We start from the raw sequence: 17449 nt of genomic DNA on the forward strand, positions 1-17449 counted from the left end.
ATAATATGAGGCACATTGCGACACAAAATGGGGATGGCGAGAGGTGCAGTGGTATGTGACGGCTCTTTCCTCTTGGAAGACAGCCCCAGAAGGAGGCTTGCAGATACCACGCGTCTCTGCGGCGTGACCCAGTCTGGCCCTTTTTTGCCTGCAGTATGTATCTCTCTATATTTTTTCGTAACATGCAGGTGCTGTTTTCTCAGTTCCTAAAATCCCTTCTCTAAACTTTTTGGTACTCTTTTTTTAGCATTTCAGCAATATGGCCAGTTGAAGATTTGGGGTAAACCGTAGGAGGCCCCTGGGGGTCGTCTTCTCCTGAGAAAGAGCTGGTGCTCTAACCTCTAGAACCCCCTACCCAGCTCGGTTGCTGAGATTTTGAGGGTCTCCCCTCAAAGGCTGAGCCTAGAAATCCAAATGATGTTTGTATGTTTGAAGCATTCCTGCACCTATATTGGCATCATAGCTTGGGCATATTCTGTAGTATAAAAACCTGCAAAGTTCTTTTGCAAGCAGCTCTGAAAGCTTTTACAGATAACATTACAGACATAATACTGGATGTTTGTTAACCTTTGGTCAAGCAAACAGGTTTCTAATATTCCAGATTGGAAATTCTTGTCTATGCTTAGGAATCTGATCTGGGAGATGAATGCAACCAACCTGGCAATCAGTCTTGTTTTGAAAGGAAAAAATGAAGTTTGCATGGAAAGATAGCCTGCAGTGGAAGATAGCCACTAACTGTGGTTTCATTAGTTCTGTGCATTCCCTTTCAGCAGAGTGAAGAGTTTGTCTAATGATACTGTCAAATGATTGCACCTGAGCTGATCTCAGCTCTCGTGAGAGATCTCCTGAGCTGAAATGTTGCATTAAGATGCCCAACTGCTCTTACGGAGTTGGTGTGAGTCTTACTGTGCATTTTCCCTGGAAAATTCTGGCACTTTGTCCCAAAATGTTTGTCCCAATGTGGCATTTGTACCACATGTCCTGAAGACTTTGCTTGTCTTCGGAACATGTGGCTCTAAGAGGCTTGAGATCCAGCAGTTTCCCTGTGACCTGAACATACCTTTTCTGCAAGAACATCCAGATGCTCTGCAGAAGATTGGGGCACGCTATAGGTGCTGAGTTCATGGACACATCTGTCCAGTGCAGCAGGGTTCAGAGGGATCGTGGAAAGGTAATGATCTCCAAAGCAACACTGGGCCCTACATCTTGATGGGGAGATCTCAGTGAGACCACTGAGGAGGTGAAGCTTCAGAGATTATCGTAGAGCAGAAATCTTTTCTCAATTGGGATGAAACATTGATATAGAGAAACAAAAGGAATCTATTCACAGCAATAAATCTGACATTTATTTGACTGAAATTGGTATCAATCTTAAAAGAACACAAGGTGCTATGTCACACTCAATAGCTAACAAGGTATCTTTAAATAATCTTGGCATATTAAATATAAAATATTTTCATCAACTTAAAATAGATATTTTAGATAAACCAGGAAAAAAGGGTAAAGTCTAAGTGATCTATCTTGTTTTTAATTTATAGTAGTCAATCCCGAAAATCTGTAAACTAGCATGATTAAGCCCTTTCCAGAAAACTAACATTAACACTGAACAGCCCTGCAAACTGCAACTGCTGGCAGTCTTTGTTTTCTGTTGGTTGCATAATATTAATATAAAAATACTTCAGGGCTTTTAAAAAAAATCTTCCCCCACAGCTGTGCTGGCAGTTTCCCATAGAATAAAAGTAGTTTTTTGTAGTAGTGCAAGCTTGCATCAAGATAAGAGAAAAAGCTAAATATAATTTATTAGAGAAGAAACATTTTCCTGGTAGTTGTAAACATCTTTCCTTCATCTATGAATGGAACTGGTCTGTGAAAACAGGCCTCAGCTGTTACGTCAATGCACTTTTCTTGTGTTCAGATGTGGGAAATACACCCCATACATACTCTGTTGAACCTGGTACAGGTCTGACTTTCTTCTTAGGCAAAAGACAATCTGGTGGAAAATAAATACTATTAATTGCCGAACACCAGGTCTGAATTTTCTCTTTCATTAGAGGGTCCCAAAATACTTCACTATGTGGAGAGGCTCCCCCATTTGACAGATGAGATAACTTGGCATTAAAGAAGGCACTTGCCTAAGGCTGCATAGGCAGTCAATAGCACAGTCACTGATTTTCAATTTGAATTTTTTGTTGTTGTTGTGTTTTGGTTTTGATTCCTAAATCTTACTGTATTTCTTTTCTTTTGAACCTCCAAGGATAACAGTCTATATTCTCTATGGATTTGTCCATTCTGTTCCATGTGGTGTGACCCAAACACAGCTACTGCTGAAACAGTGCTAGTAAAATATTTTTCCCCCCATCAAATAAGTGCCAGACAGAAGAGGATCTGCTCTGCCCTCTCCAAAGAGATACAGCTGGAGTCTGGCCCTGCAGGGCTGCTACAGCCTCCATGTCATCAGCCATGAACACAATTCTCAGTACAATTCCTGTCACGTATAGGTTATTAAAAACATTTCTTCTAAGTTGTTATCTGTAACCTGGTCATCCTGCAGAAATTTGTGCAGGATAAGAAGGTTTAAGACAGATTTTATAAGTCCTCTAACTCAACCTATTTATGATCTTGGGGTTTGTCTTATCTCAGTTTCATGTTTCCCCCCTCTGTAAAGGACTGGATCTCACTCATGGCCCACTGCCTCCTTCCCTAGAAATCTTCTTAGTGGACCAAGTGTGCTTCTGTGCACAAGACCTTGAAAGAGGTAACAGTAACTGAAAGAGAATTTGGCACAGCATTTGATGTTACAGTGCATGTGATGTACTGCTACGGCCTGGACTCCTGGGAGAATGTGTGTCTGAAAGTCCCTTCTGCAACTACTTGGATTGCTGGATGTTGCAGTAGTCAAAAGCAAGGGGTGCGAGAGCAAAGGGGTCACTTACCAGGAAGCACAACAGGAGAAGAAGGATGAAACCAATCAGTGCAAAGACGCAGATAAGGATAATTGCCCAGTATGAAAGCTCTGCAAAAACAAAATTGAGGCACATCATTTTTTTGGCTTGTAGCTGTTGCACATGGGACATTGAGAGTTCTCACCTGTCAAAGTACAAAACCACTATATATCACACAAGTGAGGTGAAATTGCTGGAAAAGCATCTGACCTTCCTGGCTACAGGCATTTGAGTCCCAGTAGCGTGAAGATGCAAGGATGAGCAGAAGTTTTGGTGGAACAGAGTGAGGGTGCAAGGATACGCTAAGTACCACCACATTAGCATTAGAGTCTTTGGATGGATTTGGGGCTGTTCAGAGAGTACAAGGGTCATTCTCAGCTCCTGACTAATCCTCTGTCAGGGAGGGGAGAGGGCTAAGGGTGTTGGGAAATCAGCTGTAGTTACTTGTGAGGGTGTTCCTGATTCATGGAAAAGCAATGCTTATTTGCAGTTTGTTTTTGTTGAATGTTAGTTCTGAGGGTTGTGGCTGTACTTGGTGCTGTTTGTATCACTCTTTGTTTTGCTTTTGTTTCTTTGCTTTTGTAAATACTGAAGAAATTGAAACTTACTGGTGCTAGAGCTTTCCAAATCCCCATGCTTTTGCCTGCCAGTCAGTTAGGGTTTCTACAGACTCACTGGCCCTGGTCCCTGCTGTTTGCTGCCCTAGAAATCCTCTCCTAGAAATCCTAAACCTTTGTGTTCTTGCCACTGGTCCAGTCACTTTTTCAAGGTATGTTATACTAATTTAGTGTAGCTCAACAAGTATTCAGCAGCTTTAGGGTGAATGCTTGTGTGAAAGCACTTACCATATCTTTCCTGCTCAACTGTTTTGAGTGGAGAGTAACCTGGAAAAGAAAAGGTGGGACAGGTGGGGAATAGGGCACTTGAAGTCATTAAAGCAAAACTAACAAAAGTTCAAGTCATCTTAGCAGTACTCACCATCAACAACCAAACTATGTTCTTCCAGCTGGTAGCTGGAACCCAACTTGGTGAATCCTTGTGTCAAGCGTGTCAGCTCCTCATATACAATTTCCTTCTGTAAGGTCCTCGAGGAGGTGTCCAGCGTGAATGTACAGGTGGAAGCAACACTTGTGTAAGCTTTCCCAAGGACAGGCCTGGAGGATGAAGACCAAAGCTGTTGTCACAGGACAAGAGAAACCTAGTGCAGAACTGAGGAATAGTTACAATGGAGAAGCACTGGGGAAGGTATTTGGCACTGGCATTGGTCATGCAGATGTGTGAGCAATGTTTTATTAGCATAGGATCAATTTTTAGTTTACGTTAGATGGAAGGCACTGCTGTGTGCCATTATGAAATTCATGCACTAAGTTAATCCTGGGCGTGGCATTTCTAAGAGATAAGTCATTTGACTTTGCTTGTTCCTCCAAAGAGATGCCAGAGAAGACCAAAAAAAAAAAAAAAGGCAGGTTTTGTACTCAAGCTGATCAGTTCTTGTGGTTGTTTTCTATTCTATTTGAGTTTTAGTTTGTTTGAATAAGTGAGATAATGAGATCACTTGTTTTACTTATTTGCTTATACTTGAAAATAGTTTTGCTAATGCAGTGAAAAACACACAAACGCCTACTATTTGGACATAAACGTTCTGCGGTAAAGGTAAAACTGAGAGTGAGAGAAGGTGTCTCCTATGTGTCATTAAACAAAGATGTCACTGAGGCATAAACATCATGCTGCAGCTCATAGTGCCATTTCTGCTAAATATTCTGTTAGGACAGGAGAAAAACTGCCTATGGGGCAGGACATACCCAAAGCTCTCAACAGTACAACCAACGAAGTAATCCTTCAGGCTGCTAGTTCTGAATACTTCCAGCTGATGGGATCAAACAAAATTAAGCAAAATGAGTGAATGTGATATATCTTTAAACTTAACAGAGAAATCAGTCCAAGCTATTGTTATTTGTTTTTACCTCCTTTTCAATCTTCTCCTTGTTCACTTGGAACATCTGAGATGTGGAGCTTTGCAGTTCTGGAGAGTAGTGAAGGTTGGTGATAATGAAGTTTAATCTGAAGTTTCCTGTCTGGGATTGCAGGGGTGCTCTCTGAGTTGCTGCCTCGATTGCTAGTTCTAAGTCTGGAGATAAAGGGGAAATGTGGAATATAAATTCTAGCAAAGAGAAACAGAGGCTTTTATGCAAATCAGTGTTGCTTGGTGAACTTTAGGTTGGGAAAAACACAAAGTCTTAGGAGAGAAACAGCTTTCAAAGGGGTGTCAGATCCCAGTGCAATCTACATTCTATGTTCTTCAGCAATTTATCAGACTAGTGCTTTCTTTGTGAACATGTACATCTGGGGGGGGAAAAAAAAGCAAACTCTGAGCCATGAACAGACTTTAGAAATTATAATAAGTAGTTATTGCTTCCTTGTTCTAGTATATAATAACCCCTGAAACTGTGAACTCAAGGACTGGACTAACCCAGACTGAATCTGGCAAAGGAGGAGCCCAATACTGGCTTGAGTTCAGTGATTCAGTTGGGGGAACATAGTGCCCCTACCCATCAACAGACCAGAAAGTTGGTAATTCTGAGTATGCCATGACAAAATGGTTTAAACTGGGCAGAAACCAGGCATTTATGTTCTTCTGTGAGCTTTACATACTGTCTATTGAGAATCCTTCCAGCTGGTAACTGCTTCCCAGCCATAGCCCAGTTTCACGTGAAGTCCCATCCTGAAAAGCCCTTTCAACCACAACCCTGTTGATGCTGGGATCTGGCTGGAAGAAGCACCTGCAGTCGACCACTATGGATCCAATCCTGTGGAGAGAGAAACAGAGGCTCTGAAATAACTGGGCTATCTGATGATCAGCGTGCCTCTTCACATGGGACAGTTTCCTAGGGGCTTCTGATTTCTGTGTGTTAGTATTTTATCTAATGTGGTGCTACTGAGAGATGTGGAATAGACTGGGGCTTTTCTTTAGGCCGGGTATGGCAAATGGAGTACCACTACCTCTTCTCTGTGCAAACTTAGGTAATAAATATGCTGCATGTATAGAATGAATGATCAGTACTTTCTTCTAAAATTTTGTCTTGCTGTAAGGTTTCTTGTCCAAATTCTTTTCCATCTAGAGCAGGACATTAGATATACCCAACATCCCTTTAATACCCTGCAGAGCCTTCATCTGAAAGAGGATGGGGGAGTTTGCATCGTCACCATTCAGTCTTCATTCTTGATTCTTGTGATAAGATTGCTCATAGCAATTAGTAATTACAGGGACATTTGAAGAGGCCTAATAGACTGCCAAAATCCCCCTAAATCCATATAAAAATCCTGTTTGAAACTGAATAAAAGCTTCAGTTCTAAAGTATACTTAAGATCCTCTAAAATATTCAGTGTCAGCTGTGCAGCAGTGACAACGGTCAATGCCCACCAAGCCAGAACAACATCTCTGATGAACTCCAGGAAGCCTGCAAATGACTTGGATAGTCTTTGGAAAATAAAATTCAAAATCAAATTGCATAACAAACCTCAGCTTTGTGACAGTGCAGTTTTGGAAGTAATTCTGCAGGTGGCTCTGATGATATAGTTGGTTCATCTGAAATAAAAATCTTATTTTAATATTAGAGTTCTGGACCTCATGGTGGATGCTTCAGGGCAGCAAGAGGGCCTCTAACTTTCGGGGAAAAAAAAAAAGTTTTTTTCTGCTAATCAGGCATCTCCCATCATCATGGGAGATGGCTTTTATTTCAGAATATGCCTTCTTGTGCTGGAATCTGACTTCCAACTTGGTGGCCCTTATTTGAGTTGTTATTAAAGCGTGTTTTCTGCTGTCTGTAGCTGTTATCTTGATTCGTATTCCATGGACGAAACAGATTCAGAACTCAAAATATGGAATGGCTTCATGTGAAAAGGATTTGATTATGGCTTTAAGAGAAGAAGAAGAAACAACACCCAAACCCCCAAAACCTGCCTCGTTAGGGCAGGTGACTAGCAGATTGATAGTTTAGTGGATTGGTGCTGAAGAGGACCTGCACTGGACTTTCTCCAATGAGTTACATTTATGCTGATCTCTGAGGTGGAAGGTATTAGTGTTCAGACACTGATTATATGGTGCAGTTACAGTGATTTGTGAACAGCAGGCTCCTTACCTTGTTACTGATGCTTTCCACTGCAGCTTTGTATTCTGATGACTGGGAGTCTGGGTTAGTTAGATTTTCGTTAATTATTCTAAAGCTGAATTTGTAGCCCAATTTGGCTGGACCTTCACTTAAGGCAGGCTTTCTAGTGATACCTGTGAGGTGGAAACCTAAATAAAAAAAAAAATTGACTATAACTTTTTGCATCAGCTCTATACACACACCACAAATGCAATATGCCTAGATCCTCATTTAGTTTATATGAATACAAAAAGGGAATTATCACAGAATTACAGAATGGTTGAGGTTGGAAGGGACCTCTGGAGATCATCTAGTCCAACTTCCCTGCTCATGAAGGGACACCTACAGCATGTGGCACAGGGTGGCATCCAGGAGGGTTTTGAAGGTTTCCGGAGAAGGAGACTTCACAACCTCTCTGGGCAGCCTGTTCCAGTGCTCTGTCATCCTCACAGTAAAGATGTTCTTTCTCATATGGAATTTGTGATTTAAGGGTTCCTTCAAAAGGGCTTGGTTATGTCATAACGCCAAAAGCTGTGGAATCCCAATAATCCAGAGGAAAACTACATTAAGTCTCAAACCCTAATGAGGCTCGCTCCTCACTTTTCCACCCCGAGTGACTCCAAAGTGGTATTTTGATTTTATTTACAGATACTTACCATTGACATACAGGCTGTTCTTCTCCAAGCTGTAGTGCCCTAGTTTGGTGACACCTTTTGTCATGTTGCTCAGCTCTTCATAAACCTTTTCTCTGTCAAAGGTGGCAATGCTGCTGTTGTTTTTGTAGCTGCAGACAGCGTCTAGGCTAGTGTCATCGCTGTCTTTCACAGACCTATGCAGAAATGTCAGATGCATTGTTAGGGATACTGTTGATGCTTAAAGAATGTTACAGAATGCTTTGTGTAATTTATGAGTGGGAAAGCTATTAGCACAATCAATCTCCTAATTCTTTGAGAAGATATTAAAGAACTGTGGTAGCAACGTCTACATGCAAAAATACTTTTTCAGCAAGGAAAAGTTTGTTCGTTTACTTATTGGGCACATGTAGAGGATAGATTTTTGACCTTTTTAAGCTATAATTCTGATAGATAGAGAAAGCAAGACAGATGGACAAGAAGGTGTTCCTAGCATCCATTTTTGGCATAAGAATTATAGTAACTACCAGTCTATGGTGTATAAAAGCAGATAGTGGTAGGGTTACCTTCCTTTTAAGATTCTTACCTGAATCTCATCACTCTACATCCTGTGTAGACAGGGCCTATGCTGCTTCTCTTAAAAAGAGGATTAAGCTGTCAGGAGAAGAAAAAAAAAATAAAGAGAATTTAAAAGTTTGTCCTGAATTTAATGCAAATAGAACAAGCCATCAGCATAATACAAACTGGTCATAACCAGAGCCAGACTTACATAATAGTTAATAACTTTCTCTGTAGAAATAAACCTGCGGGTACTCGGTATTTCCAGGTCTGCGGTGTATGGAAGGTTGATTAGGGTGAAATTAAGCGTGAAATGCCTGGATATGGGACTTGGTTTGGTTGTTGAGCTCAGAGCTACAATCAAAGAGGAGAAGGATTATGAACTTAGCTATATAAAAAGCCAAATTCTCTTTAAAAAAGATTCCCAATACTAGCAAATTTCAAGGCTAGCAGATTTCAAGAATCTATTCCCCTCTCATTTTCTGAGTGCACTACTCCTTTGACAGCTTTCACAGGAATGAGTGACAAAACACTTACACAGTCTCTCAAGTGGTTCATTATAACCTGGAAAGGAAATGCAAGAGAATCGTTACATAAGAGCATGATACATTTAGAGAATGAAAGAGAAGAGGGGATAACAGATGACTGGAGAATGAATCACCAGAACCAGTCCCTGTGTGAATTTATTAAACAAATGAAATACTAAACACAGGGTGGTGTTATAATAGTGAAGACTGCAATGAGGAAAATACATGTCGTTGCTTAGAAATACATACTGGTGGTATACAGAAATCAGGTGAAACGTTCAAACACAACTCAGTGACTGAGACAAGACATGTAGGTACTACTGTTGTTTCTGTGGTTATGTGTTTATTCAGTTTCTCCATCCAGCTACTACCAAATTAGCAGTCAAAGGATCCCCCTTACCGTTAACATAGAAGCTGGCTGCATCCAGCTCGTAGGGTCCAAGCTTAGTGCAGCTAGCGGTCATATTGCTGAGTTCACGATAAACCATGACTCGGTCAAATTTAGTAGTGGTCGTGGTTGTGTTGGTTCTGTATGTGCAGACCGCATCCATGCTAGTGTCCTCTCTGTTCTTCAAAGATCTGGAAATTAACATGTTTACTTACAGCCTCAATGGCACCTGCATGTGTGTGTTTGAATTTGCTTGCACAGTAGCTACTGTTGAATTGAATTTCTTTTTAAAATACTGTAAAACAACACTATTTTAAGAAATCATGCCATCAAATTTTAGAAATGCAGTATTCATTCTGTTTTATACCATTAGAACAGTGTTCTTATGATTTAACTGAACTGGATATAAAATTAGTTGCATTAGACTTTTTAGCTAATGCAAAAGAACTTATGTGTGAACCCTCTGCCCCATCATTTTTCTCAGTACTCTCAAGAGTTTAACAGAATCTATCAAGTTAGGAAGAAGTGGAAGCAGAAAGGAATTACATGCTCTCTGTATAATCCTATTCAAAGATCTCTGTATAATCCTGTTGTCAGCCAAAATTAAAATTTGAATTCCCATTGTCCTCAAGGACATGTCCCATACCTTAGTGTCAGCACTGTGCAACCAGTGTAAGCAGGGCTAATGCTGGTGTTCTTCAGCACACGGTCAAGCTATCCAAAAAATAAAAAATAAAAAATCAGTGAAAATATAATAAAAAGAAATACGCTAAACAGCCACAGGAAGAACCTTACTGATGCTCACCAGATATGTCAGACTGTTTTTTGTAGCATTGAATTTTTTAGAATTTGGGTTTCCTAGGGCTGGTCTGTAAAGAAGATTGGTTATTGTGAAGTTCATTGTGAAATGTTTTATCCTTGCGAAAGGAGGAACTGGAGATGTTGCTGGAAAAAAAAAAAAGGCACAAAATTGTGTTTTGAATAGAAAGCAAACACTTTTTTTTTTTTTTTTTTTTTTTTTACTTCCTGTCTTTAACAGATTCAACAGTTTCTTTCTGCTGGAAGAGATGTGTACTACACTGAACACAGCATGGAGTGGTAATGATGATGCCAGCAGCAGTGTGGAACATTAGCTGTAGAGCAGCTGAAGGCTCTACACCTCACCTAGATTGTTATAGAAAGCCACTCCTAGCTGATCAGGCTCTAAACATGTATCTAAAAACTTCAGTTGAGGAACTGAAGTTAACTTGATCTCACCTTTTAACCTACTCAGTAAAAAATCCCTAAGCACACTAGCTTGATACTCCATGTAGGTCTTTGAATCTCTGGCCTTTTCATTTTCTAAAGCTGCTTTTGGAACAGCATGTCAACACTAGTTACTCTCTAACCTTCTGTGGGTGTAGCTATGTTTTTCTGCAAACAGGTCTCCTCATATCATCTCCTCTGACATCTCTTGTAATACAGGGCATAAGATTTAATTCAGTAACAACTCTGGAGAAGCTCTTATTTAACTCAAGTCTTTTTCCAGGAAGAAATAATGCTTTGTGAAATATTTGAATGAAGTGTGTTATGTTAACAACTGTAATTGGTAGCAGATTGTTCTCCCTGTTAATCATGTCCAACATATTATTACTTCTAGTAAAGTGAAAAGAGACAAAAAAGGGAAGAGCTACATCAGGAATTCATCTCTGTATTGCTTGTACAGAGAGATGAAGGCATGATCCCTTTATAATCGCTTAAAGTACTTACAGGGCACAACAATGGCGTCATGGTAATCTGTAAAAAGAAGGAAATAAGGATTAGGTTGCTAGTTCAGAGACACTTGTACAGATGACAGACTCCATAGAAGGAAAATATATCCTATTTCAAACCAGTTACTTCTTGCAATACTACAGGGAACCGTTGTTTTGAAGTCAGCTACATATTGAATGAGGAATAACATTCAGAAGTGGTGCCATTATTACTACAAGGATAAAATCGCTGCTTCCCAGCATGAATAACTAAAACTCCAGGGTCCTAAAAAGAATACGGGAGTATTATATCTCAGAGGAACAAGATAATATGGCTTCAAATACAACACTTAAAAATAACTATGCAAAGAAATAGTTAAAAACATAAGAAAGAAAAAGAGGAAAAAAAAAAACTTACCGTTGACATAAAGGCTGTCCTTGTCCAGGCTGTAGGGCCCCAGCTGCGTGATGCCTTGGGTCTTGTTGCTCACTTCGTGGTAAAGAGCCACCCTGTCCAAGGGCGGGCCGGAGGAGTCGTTGCGGTACGTGCAGACAGCGTCCACCTGTGTGTTGTCCCCTTGCCTCGCAGGCCTGGAAAATGCAAGGCGACGCCTCAGCTCCTCTTGCGCATACTCTCTCAGCTCTTTCTCGTCAGAAGCTAGAGTCCGTTAGACCCCCGGCTTCCACCCTCCAGAGCCCAGAGGCTGAACAGAGGAGGAGCAATCAGAGACATGACAGGACAAGAGGGACAAGGTCCTCTCCGCAGAGCAAACGCCGTCGAGAAAGACACAGCATGGCACGTCCTGGGACCCATCAAGGGAGTCTGTTGGGCCCGGCACCGTACCTGAAAGCTGTGGGTTCACATTTAACGAAAGCAGGGCCGATGCTGGATTCCTTTAGAAGCTTGTTGAGCTGCAAAGAGGAAGCGATGCCCAGTTGAGCCATTGCCCTGTGGCCACAGGCCAGAAATCGCACGAGGACCACAGGACTCATGGCCGTGACTGACAGAGAGGTGGGCTGCTTACCAGGGTGCTCATGACTCGCTGCGTTGTGTTGAGCTTGGCCGAGTGAGGAACGGCCAGGTTGGAGTCGTAGGGGAGATTGGTGATGGTGAAGTTGACGGTGAGACGGTCGAGGGTGGGAGGTGGTGTCTGTGTTGGCATGGCAGCTGCAAGGAGCACAGATGGGGAATGAAATGGCACAAGAGCCAGCGTGTCAAGGCTTTGGGAGGAGACAGGCAAAGCTCTCCAAACTGCCATGCCCCCTTCATGGAGCAGGTCTTGAGGTGGCGGTTCAGCAGGCTGCGCATTTCCCAACAGGCATCAGCAGCCTTGGCCCACACGTGCCTCAACCAGGCAGTGAAGACCTGTGAGAAATGCACCCCTGTTTGATGCCCGACCTCCCTTGAACGCTACTCACATGGGCGGACTGGCTGCTCGTTGTAACCTGCAAAGAGAAAGACAGTCATGAGCTGGAGCTGGCAACAGGCAGCGGGGAAGGCTGCTGAGAAAGAAGGTCTGCTGCAGGAGAGCAGAAGAGCGGGGCAGGCCTTGGTGCTTACCATTGACGTAGAGGCTGTCCTTGTCCAGGCTGTAGGGCCCCAGCTGCGTGATGCCTTGGGTCTTGTTGCTCACTTCGTGGTAAAGAGCCACCCTGTCCAAGGGCGGGCCGGAGGAGTCGTTGCGGTACGTGCAGACAGCGTCCACCTGTGTGTTGTCCCCTTGCCTCGCAGGCCTGGAAAATGCAAGGCGACGCCTCAGCTCCTCTTGCGCATACTCTCTCAGCTCTTTCTCGTCAGAAGCTAGAGTCCGTTAGACCCCCGGCTTCCACCCTCCAGAGCCCAGAGGCTGAACAGAGGAGGAGCAATCAGAGACATGACAGGACAAGAGGGACAAGGTCCTCTCCGCAGAGCAAACGCCGTCGAGAAAGACACAGCATGGCACGTCCTGGGACCCATCAAGGGAGTCTGTTGGGCCCGGCACCGTACCTGAAAGCTGTGGGTTCACATTTAACGAAAGCAGGGCCGATGCTGGATTCCTTTAGAAGCTTGTTGAGCTGCAAAGAGGAAGCGATGCCCAGTTGAGCCATTGCCCTGTGGCCACAGGCCAGAAATCGCACGAGGACCACAGGACTCATGGCCGTGACTGACAGAGAGGTGGGCTGCTTACCAGGGTGCTCATGACTCGCTGCGTTGTGTTGAGGTTGGCCGAGTGAGGAACGGCCAGGTTGGAGTCGTAGGGGAGATTGGTGATGGTGAAGTTGACGGTGAGACGGTCGAGGGTGGGAGGTGGTGTCTGTGTTGGCATGGCAGCTGCAAGGAGCACAGATGGGGAATGAAATGGCACAAGAGCCAGCGTGTCAAGGCTTTGGGAGGAGACAGGCAAAGCTCTCCAAACTGCCATGCCCCCTTCATGGAGCAGGTCTTGAGGTGGCGGTTCAGCAGGCTGCGCATTTCCCAACAGGCATCAGCAGCCTTGGCCCACACGTGCCTCAACCAGGCAGTGAAGACCTGTGAGAAATGCACCCCTGTTTGATGCCCGACCTCCCTTGAACGCTACTCACATGGGCGGACTGGCTGCTCGTTGTAACCTGCAAAGAGAGAGACAGTCATGAGCTGGAGCTGGCAACAGGCAGCGGGGAAGGCTGCTGAGAAAGAAGGTCTGCTGCAGGAGAGCAGAAGAGCGGGGCAGGCCTTGGTGCTTACCATTGACGTAGAGGCTGTCCTTGTCCAGGCTGTAGGGCCCCAGCTGCGTGATGCCTTGGGTCTTGTTGCTCACTTCGTGGTAAAGAGCCACCCTGTCCAAGGGCGGGCCGGAGGAGTCGTTGCGGTACGTGCAGACAGCGTCCACCTGTGTGTTGTCCCCTTGCCTCGCAGGCCTGGAAAATGCAAGGCGACGCCTCAGCTCCTCTTGCGCATACTCTCTCAGCTCTTTCTCGTCAGAAGCTAGAGTCCGTTAGACCCCCGGCTTCCACCCTCCAGAGCCCAGAGGCCGAACAGAGGAGGAGCAATCAGAGACATGACAGGACAAGAGGGACAAGGTCCTCTCCGCAGAGCAAACGCCGTCGAGAAAGACACAGTATGGCACGTCCTGGGACCCATCAAGGGAGTCTGTTGGGCCCGGCACCGTACCTGAAAGCTGTGGGTTCACATTTAACGAAAGCAGGGCCGATGCTGGATTCCTTTAGAAGCTTGTTGAGCTGCAAAGAGGAAGCAATGCCCAGTTGAGCCATTGCCCTGTGGCCACAGGCCAGAAATCGCACGAGGACCACAGGACTCATGGCCGTGACAGAGAGGTGGGCTGCTTACCAGGGTGCTCATGACTCGCTGCGTTGTGTTGAGCTTGGCCGAGTGAGGAACGGCCAGGTTGGAGTCGTAGGGGAGATTGGTGATGGTGAAGTTGACGGTGAGACGGTCGAGGGTGGGAGGTGGTGTCTGTGTTGGCATGGCAGCTGCAAGGAGCACAGATGGGGAATGAAATGGCACAAGAGCCAGCGTGTCAAGGCTTTGGGAGGAGACAGGCAAAGCTCTCCAAACTGCCATGCCCCCTTCATGGAGCAGGTCTTGAGGTGGCGGTTCAGCAGGCTGCGCATTTCCCAACAGGCATCAGCAGCCTTGGCCCACACGTGCCTCAACCAGGCAGTGAAGACCTGTGAGAAATGCACCCCTGTTTGATGCCCGACCTCCCTTGAACGCTACTCACATGGGCGGACTGGCTGCTCGTTGTAACCTGCAAAGAGAAAGACAGTCATGAGCTGGAGCTGGCAACAGGCAGCGGGGAAGGCTGCTGAGAAAGAAGGTCTGCTGCAGGAGAGCAGAAGAGCAGGGCAGGCCTTGGTGCTTACCATTGACGTAGAGGCTGTCCTTGTCCAGGCTGTAGGGCCCCAGCTGCGTGATGCCTTGGGTCTTGTTGCTCACTTCGTGGTAAAGAGCCACCCTGTCCAAGGGCGGGCCGGAGGAGTCGTTGCGGTACGTGCAGACAGCGTCCACCTGTGTGTTGTCCCCTTGCCTCGCAGGCCTGGAAAATGCAAGGCGACGCCTCAGCTCCTCTTGCGCATACTCTCTCAGCTCTTTCTCCTCAGAAGCTAGAGTCCGTTAGACCCCCGGCTTCCACCCTCCAGAGCCCAGAGGCTGAACAGAGGAGGAGCAATCAGAGACATGACAGGACAAGAGGGACAAGGTCCTCTCCGCAGAGCAAACGCCGTCGAGAAAGACACAGCATGGCACGTCCTGGGACCCATCAAGGGAGTCTGTTGGGCCCGGCACCGTACCTGAAAGCTGTGGGTTCACATTTAACGAAAGCAGGGCCGATGCTGGATTCCTTTAGAAGCTTGTTGAGCTGCAAAGAGGAAGCGATGCCCAGTTGAGCCATTGCCCTGTGGCCACAGGCCAGAAATCGCACGAGGACCACAGGACTCATGGCCGTGACTGACAGAGAGGTGGGCTGCTTACCAGGGTGCTCATGACTCGCTGCGTTGTGTTGAGCTTGGCCGAGTGAGGAACGGCCAGGTTGGAGTCGTAGGGGAGATTGGTGATGGTGAAGTTGACGGTGAGACGGTCGAGGGTGGGAGGTGGTGTCTGTGTTGGCATGGCAGCTGCAAGGAGCACAGATGGGGAATGAAATGGCACAAGAGCCAGCGTGTCAAGGCTTTGGGAGGAGACAGGCAAAGCTCTCCAAACTGCCATGCCCCCTTCATGGAGCAGGTCTTGAGGTGGCGGTTCAGCAGGCTGCGCATTTCCCAACAGGCATCAGCAGCCTTGGCCCACACGTGCTGCAACCAGGCAGTGAAGACCTGTGAGAAATGCACCCCTGTTTGATGCCCGACCTCCCTTGAACGCTACTCACATGGGCGGACTGGCTGCTCGTTGTAACCTGCAAAGAGAGAGACAGTCATGAGCTGGAGCTGGCAACAGGCAGCGGGGAAGGCTGCTGAGAAAGAAGGTCTGCTGCAGGAGAGCAGAAGAGCGGGGCAGGCCTTGGTGCTTACCATTGACGTAGAGGCTGTCCTTGTCCAGGCTGTAGGACCCCAGCTGCGTGATGCCTTGGGTCTTGTTGCTCACTTCGTGGTAAAGAGCCACCCTGTCCAAGGGCGGGCCAGAGGAGTCGTTGCGGTACGTGCAGACAGCGTCCACCTGTGTGTTGTCCCCTTGCCTCGCAGGCCTGGAAAATGCAAGGCGACGCCTCAGCTCCTCTTGCGCATACTCTCTCAGCTCTTTCTCCTCAGAAGCTAGAGTCCGTTAGAGCCCGGCTTCCGCCCTCCAGAGCCCAGAGGCCGAACAGAGGAGGAGCAATCAGAGACATGACAGGACAAGAGGGACAAGGTCCTCTCCGCAGAGCAAACGCCGTCGAGAAAGACACAGCATGGCACGTCCTGGGACCCATCAAGGGAGTCTGTTGGGCCCGGCACCGTACCTGAAAGCTGTGGGTTCACATTTAACGAAAGCAGGGCCGATGCTGGATTCCTTTAGAAGCTTGTTGAGCTGCAAAGAGGAAGCGATGCCCAGTTGAGCCATTGCCCTGTGGCCACAGGCCAGAAATCGCACGAGGACCACAGGACTCATGGCCGTGACAGAGAGGTGGGCTGCTTACCAGGGTGCTCATGACTCGCTGCGTTGTGTTGAGCTTGGCCGAGTGAGGAACGGCCAGGTTGGAGTCGTAGGGGAGATTGGTGATGGTGAAGTTGACGGTGAGACGGTCGAGGGTGGGAGGTGGTGTCTGTGTTGGCATGGCAGCTGCAAGGAGCACAGATGGGGAATGAAATGGCACAAGAGCCAGCGTGTCAAGGCTTTGGGAGGAGACAGGCAAAGCTCTCCAAACTGCCATGCCCCCTTCATGGAGCAGGTCTTGAGGTGGCGGTTCAGCAGGCTGCGCATTTCCCAACAGGCATCAGCAGCCTTGGCCCACACGTGCCTCAACCAGGCAGTGAAGACCTGTGAGAAATGCACCCCTGTTTGATGCCCGACCTCCCTTGAACGCTACTCACATGGGCGGACTGGCTGCTCGTTGTAACCTGCAAAGAGAGAGACAGTCATGAGCTGGAGCTGGCAACAGGCAGCGGGGAAGGCTGCTGAGAAAGAAGGTCTGCTGCAGGAGAGCAGAAGAGCGGGGCAGGCCTTGGTGCTTACCATTGACGTAGAGGCTGTCCTTGTCCAGGCTGTAGGGCCCCAGCTGCGTGATGCCTTGGGTCTTGTTGCTCACTTCGTGGTAAAGAGCCACCCTGTCCAAGGGCGGGCCGGAGGAGTCGTTGCGGTACGTGCAGACAGCGTCCACCTGTGTGTTGTCCCCTTGCCTCGCAGGCCTGGAAAATGCAAGGCGACGCCTCAGCTCCTCTTGCGCATACTCTCTCAGCTCTTTCTCCTCAGAAGCTAGAGTCCGTTAGAGCCCGGCTTCCGCCCTCCAGAGCCCAGAGGCCGAACAGAGGAGGAGCAATCAGAGACATGACAGGACAAGAGGGACAAGGTCCTCTCCGCAGAGCAAACGCCGTCGAGAAAGACACAGCATGGCACGTCCTGGGACCCATCAAGG

The 17449-nt window shown here is 46.5% G+C and overlaps 1 protein-coding gene across 1 annotated transcript in view; it reads right to left on the reverse strand.

The window, feature by feature from the left end:
- Window positions 1–2488: 2488 nt before the first annotated feature.
- The window catches only part of MUC16 (mucin 16, cell surface associated), a 65870-nt gene continuing 50909 nt past the window's right edge, over window positions 2489–17449 (reverse strand). Inside the window, exons 69-99 of the mRNA XM_088526823.1 lie at window positions 17050–17222; window positions 16908–16934; window positions 16514–16656; window positions 16337–16404; window positions 15912–16084; window positions 15770–15796; window positions 15376–15518; window positions 15195–15262; window positions 14769–14941; window positions 14627–14653; window positions 14233–14375; window positions 14056–14123; window positions 13630–13802; window positions 13488–13514; window positions 13094–13236; window positions 12913–12980; window positions 12487–12659; window positions 12345–12371; window positions 11951–12093; window positions 11770–11837; window positions 11344–11516; window positions 10941–10971; window positions 9208–9386; window positions 8492–8550; window positions 8309–8376; window positions 7747–7919; window positions 7068–7281; window positions 3921–4096; window positions 3788–3826; window positions 2934–3013; window positions 2489–2545 (exon numbers count right to left, since the gene is read on the reverse strand). Of these exons, the coding sequence (XP_088382949.1) occupies window positions 2489–2545; window positions 2934–3013; window positions 3788–3826; window positions 3921–4096; window positions 7068–7281; window positions 7747–7919; window positions 8309–8376; window positions 8492–8550; window positions 9208–9386; window positions 10941–10971; window positions 11344–11516; window positions 11770–11837; window positions 11951–12093; window positions 12345–12371; window positions 12487–12659; window positions 12913–12980; window positions 13094–13236; window positions 13488–13514; window positions 13630–13802; window positions 14056–14123; window positions 14233–14375; window positions 14627–14653; window positions 14769–14941; window positions 15195–15262; window positions 15376–15518; window positions 15770–15796; window positions 15912–16084; window positions 16337–16404; window positions 16514–16656; window positions 16908–16934; window positions 17050–17222 (3304 nt within the window). The remainder of the gene's footprint in view (window positions 2546–2933; window positions 3014–3787; window positions 3827–3920; window positions 4097–7067; window positions 7282–7746; window positions 7920–8308; window positions 8377–8491; window positions 8551–9207; window positions 9387–10940; window positions 10972–11343; window positions 11517–11769; window positions 11838–11950; window positions 12094–12344; window positions 12372–12486; window positions 12660–12912; window positions 12981–13093; window positions 13237–13487; window positions 13515–13629; window positions 13803–14055; window positions 14124–14232; window positions 14376–14626; window positions 14654–14768; window positions 14942–15194; window positions 15263–15375; window positions 15519–15769; window positions 15797–15911; window positions 16085–16336; window positions 16405–16513; window positions 16657–16907; window positions 16935–17049; window positions 17223–17449) is intronic.

This window comes from Tinamus guttatus, unplaced genomic scaffold (assembly GCF_059628265.1).
Source record: "Tinamus guttatus ecotype Peru unplaced genomic scaffold, ASM5962826v1 Tinamus_guttatus_pri_ptg000254l, whole genome shotgun sequence".
Taxonomy (NCBI): Eukaryota; Metazoa; Chordata; class Aves; order Tinamiformes; family Tinamidae; genus Tinamus; species Tinamus guttatus.